General features: G+C 43.9%; 3 protein-coding genes and 2 non-coding genes across 7 annotated transcripts in view; 4 read left to right on the forward strand and 1 right to left on the reverse strand.

Annotated features, from left to right (window-relative positions):
* The window catches only part of LOC113023568 (E3 ubiquitin-protein ligase DTX1-like), a 43,872-nt gene extending 40,789 nt beyond the window's left edge, over positions 1 to 3,083 (forward strand). For both annotated transcript variants that reach the window (XM_026169684.1, XM_026169685.1), the window contains exon 12: positions 33 to 3,083. In XM_026169684.1, the coding sequence (XP_026025469.1) occupies positions 33 to 164 (132 nt within the window). In that variant the 3' untranslated portion in view covers positions 165 to 3,083. The remainder of the gene's footprint in view (positions 1 to 32) is intronic.
* A 377-nt stretch (positions 3,084 to 3,460) lies between these two features.
* trnay-gua (transfer RNA tyrosine (anticodon GUA)) lies at positions 3,461 to 3,548 on the forward strand. Its single transcript is given in 2 exon segments — positions 3,461 to 3,497; positions 3,513 to 3,548. It is a non-coding gene; the product is annotated as a tRNA-Tyr (tRNA).
* Positions 3,549 to 3,733: 185 nt separating this feature from the next.
* Positions 3,734 to 3,805, reverse strand: trnae-cuc (transfer RNA glutamic acid (anticodon CUC)). The gene has a single exon. It is a non-coding gene; the product is annotated as a tRNA-Glu (tRNA).
* Positions 3,806 to 4,610: 805 nt separating this feature from the next.
* On the forward strand, positions 4,611 to 5,721 carry LOC113023190 (small integral membrane protein 26). Its single transcript, XM_026169213.1, has 2 exons — positions 4,611 to 4,839; positions 5,351 to 5,721. Exons 1-2 carry the CDS (start codon positions 4,716 to 4,718, stop codon positions 5,521 to 5,523), a joined length of 297 nt encoding a protein of 98 aa, XP_026024998.1. The 5' UTR covers positions 4,611 to 4,715; the 3' UTR covers positions 5,524 to 5,721.
* Positions 5,722 to 7,118: 1,397 nt separating this feature from the next.
* On the forward strand, positions 7,119 to 9,995 carry LOC113023191 (E3 ubiquitin-protein ligase TRIM21-like). Of its 2 annotated transcripts, none has more exons than XM_026169216.1 (2): positions 7,119 to 7,283; positions 8,091 to 9,995. In XM_026169216.1, exon 2 carries the CDS (start codon positions 8,100 to 8,102, stop codon positions 9,402 to 9,404), a length of 1,305 nt encoding a protein of 434 aa, XP_026025001.1. In that variant the 5' UTR covers positions 7,119 to 7,283; positions 8,091 to 8,099; the 3' UTR covers positions 9,405 to 9,995. The 2 variants fall into 2 exon arrangements, with proteins under 2 accessions (XP_026025001.1, XP_026025000.1); XM_026169215.1 differs by lacking the exon at positions 7,119 to 7,283 and adding an exon at positions 7,717 to 7,863.
* The last annotated feature ends 231 nt before the right edge of the window (positions 9,996 to 10,226 follow it).

The raw sequence follows: 10,226 nt of genomic DNA on the forward strand, positions 1-10,226 counted from the left end.
CACGTTCTCCCGTCGCTTCCCTTCATTTTAAGGTCCATCATAAGACTGAGTTCGGCTCCAACCTGACGGGCCACGGCTTCCCCGACCCCGGACACCTCGACAACGTCCTGGAAGAGCTGCGAGCTCAGGGCATCACGGAGGACGACGCACTGATGGAGAAGTGAGAGGGCAACGCGAGAGGAGGAGACGGAGGGTGGAAGGGAAGAGGAGGCGGCTGAACCATGAAAATAATAGGAGGAGGAGGAGGAGGAGGAGACAGAATCTCTCTGCCAGCAGTTAGCAGGGGGCGCAGGGCGATTTGGGGTAACGGGGGATGCTGAATTTGTTTAGTCACATCAACCGCAGTGAGTGGAAGTTTGAAGAAGCAGCAGCAGCTCTAGAAAAGCCAGAGTGACGAGGAGGAAGAGGTGGATTTAGGTACTAAACGACAGCGGTCAGAGTGAATCCGTACTAATAATAAAAATAAGTTTACTTTACTGGGAAAGAGTCAAAAAAAGAAGGAAAAAAAGTTAGAGCAGTTCAATAAAAACTGGGAGAGGAAGGACAAAGAGAGGAAGACTACGGAGCAGCTTGGGGCTGTAAGGACAGAGGGAGGAGGGGCAGCAGGAAGAACGAGGGATGGTGCACGGACGTAGCGTAGGATAGGAGTAGAGTAACACTAACTTTTCGGAGAGGAGGAGAGGCTGAGTGCTGCCTTTGTTCAAACCACCTGCTCGCCTGCGGTTGAAGTGCAGTGCTGCGGCGCCCCCTGGCGGGTTTTCTTTTGAACTACATGTCAGTCTGCAGGCTGAGTTATCCACTTTATTTCCTCATTGTTACTATAGTCCTCCTCATTTAGTTATTCCATATTTTACCTCTTAACCTGATGGTTTTACACGAGCTCAGCTCTGTGTGATCATGTGTGTGTGAAATGACTAAAGACCAAACCGACCCCCGCTCACCTGCTGGGCGCCTTCGGAGTCTTACTATCGAGCCACTGTGGTACGAGTTAACCTTAGACACAGGTACCATTTTCTTTATTTCATTCTTTTGTTCCTGACAGATCAGAGTTTCACTGGATGCAGTTTTTCTCTCTATGAAGCGTTTCATTAGAGCTGTGATGAACGTCTCGGGTAGCGGTTAAAGAGGAGGGAGACACGAGCGTGAGGATGGGATCAGATTGGGCAGGAGGTCTGAAGGTCAGGAGATCTGCTGAGTGACCAAAAAAGGGCTGTTGCACGCTTTTTTAAAAAGCAAAACAATAAAAACAATATCAAATTTATGGTGTTGTAGGGCTTCGTTATCTCTGGGCTTTGGCCAGCAGTGACCTCCTTCTCACACTAGACCTGTTTGCAGCTGAGCATGAAGCAGACAGATGAGAATTAGTACCTTCAAAAACAGGCTAATCTGAGGGTGAAGGTTAATCTGTAGATCTGCCGGTCAAACGTTCCTGTGGCCCTGAGATGCAGGTAGGGACCGAAGGGATAAGATTGAGGACACAAGGAGCAGAAATGAGACTCCTCCACAAACGTATCTGAGGAGCTCATCATGCAGAAGGAGCTCAGCTGAGGTGTTTTAGGCAGGTCCACAAAGGAAGAGGCCCTGGACACGCTCGAGAGATTATGCCTCTGAGCTGGTTCTAACGCTGTGGTGTTGGAGGAGGCTGCTGATAGAAAACAGATGGAATCTCCTCATCTCTGAAACATCTGCATTTATAGAGTCGCCAGTCGAATCTGATTAAAAACTGCTCCAAAGGTTTGACCACTTAAAAGCTTTTTAGCCCACAAACATTAAACATTATAAACATCTCTGGCTCCTCCCATGAGAACAGAAACCACACTAGGTCTTCATCTTTGCTGCGCCCGCCCACCACCACACAGCTCAAACTGACTTCTGATTGGCTCTTTGGGGGGGGGGGGGGTTCAAACGCTGTGAGATGGGCCGGAATAAATAGCATTCTGGGAACTGTAGAAAAACATTGCAAATTTCATGGTTTAAAATTTTCTTCTTCTTCGGGAAATGTTCTCAATAGCTGTCAAATAAACAGCTAGTGAAATGATTCCGGAGTATTAGGGCCGTCACAGCACCACTATCCAGTTTAGGGCAGCCTCCTGAAAACATCACCGTCATCCGACACGACCACCGGCTTCTTCTACGCCCATGGACGTTTGTGCTGGCCTTTAGCCACACCCACACTGTTATCGTTTGAAAACCAATCGTAAATCCTTAACGGACCAATCAGCACACATTAGCACCAGGATTGATTCATTTGAGTACATCTCTTCCTAGGATTCATTTAAGAAAGCGTGCTCCCACCCTGTCTCTCCACTTGTCTCCACGACTGAAAACATTTTGCCCAGTCTCTGAGTTGGGTCTCTAAATGACCTCTTATCTCGACGTCTGTGTACTGTGTATGCCACAAACATTCTCCCGTTTTAAGCTTTTATTTTGGTGAATACGACAATGGTACTTCCTTCACTTCTTTATTACATTTTTTTTAATGGTATTTAGGTACACCTTTGCTTTTTAATAGCATATTTCTTGACACTATTATAGATTAAATTGCCTTTTCATTCTTTTGTACATTTATGTTGTATTGAATATGCTCCTTTTTTTTTGTTTTGATTTTTTTTTATGTCATAATGTGTTTACAAAGACAGTATTATTAAATATAATGTCTTTTTTCCTCCCCCCCCTGTCAGTGTACAGAAGCTGATTTGCATCATCTTTTCTTTTGGAAAAGGAATTTGATGGTAGACTTTTATCTGAGTGTGACATGTAATGAATTTGAATAGAGAGTCAGACACCTTGTACACTTGCTGTTCTGTGAGGTTTCTACATATCAGCTGTCCTGCTGCTGTTCTGCAGACATTTGAAGGTTTCACAGCAGATATTTGTAGATGGGATCGTCCAGCCTTCGTTCAGCAGCAAATAAAATATCTGAAAATGTTATTAAAAAAATCACAACTTCCTCTTATGTTGATGCAGTTTCAGCTCTTTGGCTCAAACACTGCACAGCGACTGAGGAGAATGCTGATTTTGTATGATCAATTAGGTCTTAAATTGTCTTTTTATTAATAAAAGAATGCTTTGAAACAAACAAAGTTTCATTTCTGTTTGTCTTGTCTGGCTCATCCGGATCCGGACCTGAAGTGTGCACTGTCTGAGGCCGTTTGAACACTTTGAAATGTAGGTTTTTCTTTTTATCCATGAAGGTGGGAGGTTTGATGCTGGGTGTTAGTATGGGATAGGGAGAAAGGGACGGGAGAGCGTCACAGACATGACAAGGAAAGTGTAAGTATTTCCAGAGTAACTGCTGGAGTGTGAATGATTACTACAAGAGAAAAATAAAGAAAGACTGAAACTTCATTATTGTGTTGGTCAGATCTTTAGTGGCTGCAATGAGGGACGTAAACTAGAAAAACAGATCCCAGTGCGTGTTTTGATCAAAACAGCTGTGACGCTGCTTGGTCCACATCCCCCTTCGATAGCTCAGTTGGTAGAGCGGAGGACTGTAGAGGCTGATCACAGTGATCCTTAGGTCGCTGGTTCGAATCCGGCTCGAAGGAGAGGTTTCTTTTCACAAAAACTTTGGCCAAGATCTCTGTGTTTATAACGCGGACTTACTAAATGAAACGCGATTATTTTTGCACGTAACAGTTTTTGGCGTATACCTCACGTGACCTAACAGGTGTGTCCACGTGAAATTGAATCGCTTGCGTAAAACATGAATTATGCTCAAACAAAACATGTGTTCCCTGACCGGGAATCGAACCCGGGCCGCGGCGGTGAGAGCGCCGAATCCTAACCACTAGACCACCAGGGAGTGATACACAACAACCCTGTGTATGACGATGAAAAGTCTGTAAAGGTGATCTCTGCCAATGATATAATTTGTTGTTCTTTAGCCTGGTTCTGCTAACATTTCTTCCTGTTAAAAGGGAGTTCTTCCTTGCCACTGTCACCAAAGTGCCTGTTCATGGAGGTTCATATGATTTTTCAGGGTTTTCTTCATTTTCTTCGTATCATTGTAGGATTTTTACCTCACAATATAAAACACCTTGAGGCAACTGTTGTTGTGATTCTTACCTTACCAGCTGTAAGTAAAATTGAATTGAATTGAAGAACTAAACAAAAAAACAAACAAAACAAATTAAAGTGAAATAATTATATAATTCCGTAATTAAGCTATAACATACATTTTCAAGATGTTTTTTTTCATCCTCTGTTATGTCCATACTCTTCTTCTTCATCAACCAGATCTCAGGACTTGAGATGAAACCGAGTGGTGTGTCCACTGGGGGACAATGAGTTAAATAGGAGAATTACCAGACCAGCTTCTTTTAAGGTCTGCTTAAGTCCATCCATTCTGCAGTTTGTGTGAAGGCCTGTTCTCCCAGTGCCAGTGTAAAACTGATTTGATTTGAACAGAGCTTAAATATGTTTTTCAACCCCGTCAGTTTCGTGGGGATATCCTGCACTTATAAAGTTACACATGCTGAAAAATGGTGTGAGTCTATGAACTGTGAGCGATTTTATCTCGGAACCCTGTGACATAAATAATCAACAATTTCTAGATTTTAATGATAAAATTAAAAAAATAATGGAAAAAAAACACGCGACCGGTTATTTTTTAGTACTTCCGGGGTGACTGTCATGGCGGCGCCCATAACGCTCTAGCGAAAGGAATCTAAACACGTTCATGAAATAATAAAACGCTGTGGAGCGAAGCAGCCATGAAGTTCAAAGATCTGCTGAAGTGGAACGCCAGAGTATCCGCCGTGTACGCGATTGGTATTTGGACCATGGTCGGCTCGTACGCTTACCTGAAATACACAGGTCGCTGCGAGGTCGCGCCAGGTGAGCGACGTGAACTGTGAAATTCACACATGCGCAAACAATATTCTCAAACTGAAGTACGCCGAATTATTTAACAGCCTCTTTTTGATGAGTGTCATCGGGTATGCTGACAGATGTTACTCATTTAATGTGAAGAAACTGAAGAAATATTAAAATGAGATGAATCTAAGAGGAGCTCTGAGACGTGCCCCTTTCTTCCTGCAAATGCATGCAATAAGTTACACTGGAGGCTGCGTATCCAGCTTACATACACTGGATACGCAGCTTACATCACGTTCTGCTGGTTGGTGAGAGAGGAAGGAACCACAAACAGGACAAAACAGAGGTTACTGACCTGCAGCTGTGGCGTATAAAGAAACAGATTCTCTCTCTAGTCTGAAATAGCAAATTTCATTTACTTTCAATATCAGCTGATCCAGTTTGTTTGCACAGTGCTACCCTTTATTGCTGACACATATATTCATAGAAGTAACTGATAATGAATGTTTATGATTGCCCTCCTCTTACTCAGTGAAAAAAGAAGAAGTGGAAGAGCCGCAGGATCCAAACCAGGTGGTCTACAAGACGGCACACGCCAAAACTGTCATCACCTATAAGAAAGACTTTGTCCCGTACACCACAAGGATCTATAATCTCATCTCATCCTTCAGCAGCGATCGAGGGGCTGGAGACGACAACAAATGAACCTCTCCAGTTAATATTTATGTATTTCTGTGAGGACATTATAATGTTTTTGTTTTTTAAGGAAACTCCAGCTGCGTGTCCACCTGTCCTGCTCTGATGGCCTCAGCCAGCTTTTAGTATCAAACTGTAAGCAGTATTCAGTACTGTTCTGTAATTCAGATGCTCGTGGTGTGTAAATAAACCCTCAAAATGCAGAAATCTGTTTCAGTAGAAAGATTAAAGGTTCATCTGTGATTCATGTTATAGGTTGGAACAGGATTTGGGGCCTAGTGATGTTTAATCCTGGATTTTCAGTGTGACAGAGGTCGTTTACTTTTTACCTTATGTTTGATGAGTGATGTCAACAGTTGTGAAGTCACCACCAGCTGACCAGTCAGTTCTCTGGAAAATAAAACCACGACTCCAAGAAGATCCTTCAGACCACAGAGCTCAGATTATAATAAGATGTAAAGTTTTTCAACAGCATTTAAAGTCTTGGTCTTTCCATGATAAGCATCAATAAGAAATACGCACTGGAGCCTTGGTCTACACCACAGGCCAGCAAGACAGTTTTCGGCCACCTGGGATACCGAGTGGCTGAAAACAAAGAGGGAAGAGAAACTCCACGGATGCACGTGAAATGTGACTGAACTGTTTAGTGAGCAGGTTATGTTGTTCTCACTGTTTATTAAGATGAATGAAGTCTGTCTAAAGCAGTAATGTTGATTTTGAATCAATACAAGCCATCTGTTTTAAGGCCGCCTTCATGAGAGCTGAAGGCAGATCTGCCACTTCTCTTACCTGCTGGTGTCACTGGTATCTGCTGTACATGAGGCTGGGAGTGCAGGTGGAGGTGAAACGAGTCACCAACTGTCCAGGAAAACATAGACGAGTCAAGGACTGAAGATACAAGACACAGCAGTATTTGCATCTGATTGATCAGCTTTATGGGAGAAGGAGAAGATCCAGAAAGTGACTGGTGACATTTAAACTGTTATAAATGATTTGTTGGTCTATAATCTATCAGATACATCTGTCATGAATGGCATCAAGCTATTTGGGGCCAGAAAGTACATTCCTATCAAAAGATGGACATGGCGATCTGTTTTTGGCAAAGTGAATTCTTATATCCTTTATTTATACAGGAAGAAGTGTCATAGACGTTAGATCTGCCCAAGAGGGAAGCAGAAATTGGGACAAACATAACATCACAGTAATATAAAGATATTTTAAGCGTCCAAAAGGGAACTCTATTGATTACAATGAATGTACAATAAGACAATAAGTCCTGCGAGCTACAGGTCATTTCTTTATTCTGTTTATAACACCGTAATAAATCATGATAACTACAGTCTATTTGCCAATGTTAGCAAGGGTATGAGGCGTAAAAATAAACATCGAAAACTGCTTTTTGGCACAACACTGGAGAGGAGGACACCTGGTGGTAGATCCGAGGGCTCCACAGGTGAGGTGGAGTTAAAGTCACTGCCCTCTGTGAGCTGTTCCTGGGCTGCAGGTCAAGAGGAGTAAAGACCATCTGCCTCTATACGTTTTTTTATTTAGCCGACACACCCGCTGGTCTGTACACGTCATTTCCTCAAGCTGTTTACCCTCTCAGGTGTGGGTGGAGCTAAACAGCTCACACAGGAAGTGTGTCCAGTCCACTCAAACACTGATGCGCTTTCGGTTTGCGGCATCTGTGCAGCTGATCGAAGACGGCTTTGTTTGTGTCTGCAAACAAATATTAATCGGATTTCTTCGGGAGTTTCCGCCCAGCTTTGGTGAGTCGAGCTGAAAACTCTTAACGCAAACATGAAAATTCAGTTTAGGAAGTTTCAGGGGAGAAGGGGATGTTTGGTGAAAGGTTCCAGGTGTTTGCGCTTCTGTTCTGAGGCTCTGCGTGCAAAGCGCCACGTGATTCACGCATCAGTAAACGGCTTTGTGATCTTAAACAGGAGCGTTTTAAAAGTTTCATTTCAGCCTGTTTGTTTTGGCTCCCTCCCCTTTGGCCAACCTCCAGAAATACTTTGTCCCCTCCATGAGCGCACGGATAAACTACGCGATCAAATATTTAAAACTTTATACCCCCGAAAACAAAGGCTTCTCTGGGGAATCTAAAACAATGCGATGTTTTCAGTTTTGGTTTATGTGTGGAAAGTACTAAAAAAAAAAATGGAAACCTTAGAATCAGTTTCTGAGTCACGTGTCTGATGCTCTATGTTGTTTACATGCTAAAGTAGAAAAAACACCGATTTTGTCCTGTTGTTAACAGACTATTTTTAAAATGTGTTAATATTGAACCCACAAATGCATCAAAGGTGGACGAATAGCAAACCTGAACAACACCTGGCAGAAACTAAGGTAAAACAGTCCACCGTGGAATTTATCCATGACTTAAACTTATAATGGTGAAACAGCGCTGAGATGCTAATGTTGCACAGGCCAGGGAACAAACAGGGCAGAGACGGAAGAAAAGAAATTACAGCAGAACTCAACAGAGAGTTGAGGACAATACAAGAGCTCTGCTTCAGCTCACAGGACGTGTTATTCTGCACTGGGTAACCAGCGTCTTTCCTTTCTGTTCTCAGTGTCCAAACATGGCTGCTGCCGCCTGTCTGCAGACTGAAGATCAGTTTCTGTGCGCCATCTGTCTGGATGTGTTCACCGATCCGGTCAGCACGCCGTGTGGACACAACTTCTGCAAAAACTGCATCACTGAACCCGTTGACGCCGACGTCCCGTTCCAGTGTCCCGCCTGCATGAAGATGTTCTACCCAAAGCCCGAGCTGCAGGTCAACACTCTGATCTCTGAGATGGTTGATACCTTCAGACGGGCAGAGCAACGGCCAGCCAGACAGGAAGAAGTTCTCCTTGGGTTAGGCTTAAAACCACTGCCGCTGCTTCTCTGTGTGGTGTTTCTTTCATTACTTTTGGACTGCATGAAATTCAATCATCCTCTGGAAGAAATGAGTAAAGGAGAGAAACTGGTGAAGATGGAGGCTGAAATCCAGCAGACGATCGAGGAGATGCGACTGAAGATTGAGGAGCTCAAACGCTCAGTGGAGCTCGGTAAAGAGGACGCAGACAGAGAGATGACAGATGGTGCTCGGGTCTTTGCTGCTCTGAAAGAGTATGTCGAGAAAGGTGAGGCCAAGCTCACGGAGGCCATCAGAGAGAAGCAGAGACAAACAGAGCTGCAGGCTGAAGGCTTCATCAGAAAGATGGAGCAGGACATCCGTGAGCTGAAGAAGAGGAAGACGGAGGTGGAGCTGCTCTCTGTGCTTCAGCTGGAGGAAACTGCAGAGATGAAGGAGAAACTACCCAAGATGCTCGCCATGGCCAAGCTGAGGAGGGCCCAGAGCTACGCAGTGGACGTGACACTCGATCCAGACACAGCAAATGCTTACCTCTTCCTGTCTGATGATGAGAAACAAGTACATGATACCTATAGGGAGAAAGCTCTTCCCTACAACTCAGAGAGATTTTTTTACAGTGCTGCTGTTTTAGGAAAACAGAGTTTCTCTTCAGGCAGATTTTATTTTGAGGTTCAGGTTGAAGGAAAGGGCGAGTGGACTTTGGGAGTGGCCAGAGAGTCGATCAACAGGAGGGAAGACATCACACCGAGACCTGCAGCCGGTTTCTGGACTGTAGGCCTGAGTAATGGAAATAAATACAAAGCTGGCCCTGATGTCGCTCTCTCTCTGCAGTCTGCTCCTAAGAAGGTGGGGGTGTTTGTGGATTATGAGGATGGCCTGGTCTCCTTTTATGACGTTGATACTGCAGCTCTGATCTACTCCTTTACTGGCTGCTCCTTCACTGAGAAACTCTACCCATACTTCAGTCCTGGACTGGAAAATGATGGTTGGAACTCTGCACCTCTGATCATCACCCCCGTCAATTAAAGAGGGCTCATTGTGCTTTCCTGTCTTTACTTTCATCAACAACAGGCGATTCTGATATTCACCTTCAATTGACAGACTTTGGCTATTTATACTAAACCTCACCAGCAAGATCCCAGGACCTCCATCACTCAGACTTGGAGGTGCTGACGCTCGTAGTGCCACGTTCATGTTGAACGTCACCCTCCTCACCTCGACTACACACTTGATTAGCACAAACACAATCTGAGACAAGGCATGACCCTGCCTGAGTCCAGATCAACCAGGGCCATGCCTTGGTCCAGGATCTTCCAATAACATGATGATGTGATTGCTATTAGAATTCCCAGCAGTCATGTGCCCACTGAGCTTCACCAGCTCAACATCACCACTGGGTCCACCAGCACTGGATGAAAGGATGAATTTAGTACATTTACTCTAGTACTTCACTGAAGTAAAGTTTTAATGTACTTGTACTTTCTTTGAGTAATCCTCTGTATTTTGGGTGAAAATACTGTATTTTGTCCTCTGTGTGTGTAACCAGACCCTAACTGACTAAATGTCGGACAAGGTGTGTGTTTGTGTGTATTTTCCAACTTTCTTGCCACAATAAACAAAAAAGAAAAAGAAGTTTGACTTTGTGGTCTTTCATCATGGTCCCCTCATCGTGTAGTCATCTCTGTTTGGGTTACTGTCAGAAATCAGTGTTAGGTCATTAGCATCCACGTGTCAAAAACACTGGTATTTCTGGGGGTAAAACTTTAAAATGTTGTAAACTAAACTTCATCAATTTATTTTAAAGTTTTTATTTGGGGTTTTAAAACCTGCTCATGTATTCTGCTGTAT

Source organism: Astatotilapia calliptera, chromosome 6, assembly GCF_900246225.1.
Source record: "Astatotilapia calliptera chromosome 6, fAstCal1.2, whole genome shotgun sequence".
In the NCBI taxonomy this organism is placed as follows: domain Eukaryota; kingdom Metazoa; phylum Chordata; class Actinopteri; order Cichliformes; family Cichlidae; genus Astatotilapia; species Astatotilapia calliptera.

Excerpts from the sequence above, each read along its gene's own strand:
- LOC113023190 (XM_026169213.1), top strand. The coding sequence starts at position 4,716 with ATGAAGTTCAAAGATCTGCTGAAGTGGAACGCCAGAGTATCCGCCGTG. Across the intron at positions 4,840-5,350 it reads TCGCTGCGAGGTCGCGCCAG|TGAAAAAAGAAGAAGTGGAA; the intron begins GTGAGCGACGTG and ends CCTCTTACTCAG.
- LOC113023191 (XM_026169215.1), top strand. The coding sequence starts at position 7,810 with ATGCATCAAAGGTGGACGAATAGCAAACCTGAACAACACCTGGCAGAA. Across the intron at positions 7,864-8,090 it reads AACACCTGGCAGAAACTAAG|TGTCCAAACATGGCTGCTGC; the intron begins GTAAAACAGTCC and ends TTCTGTTCTCAG.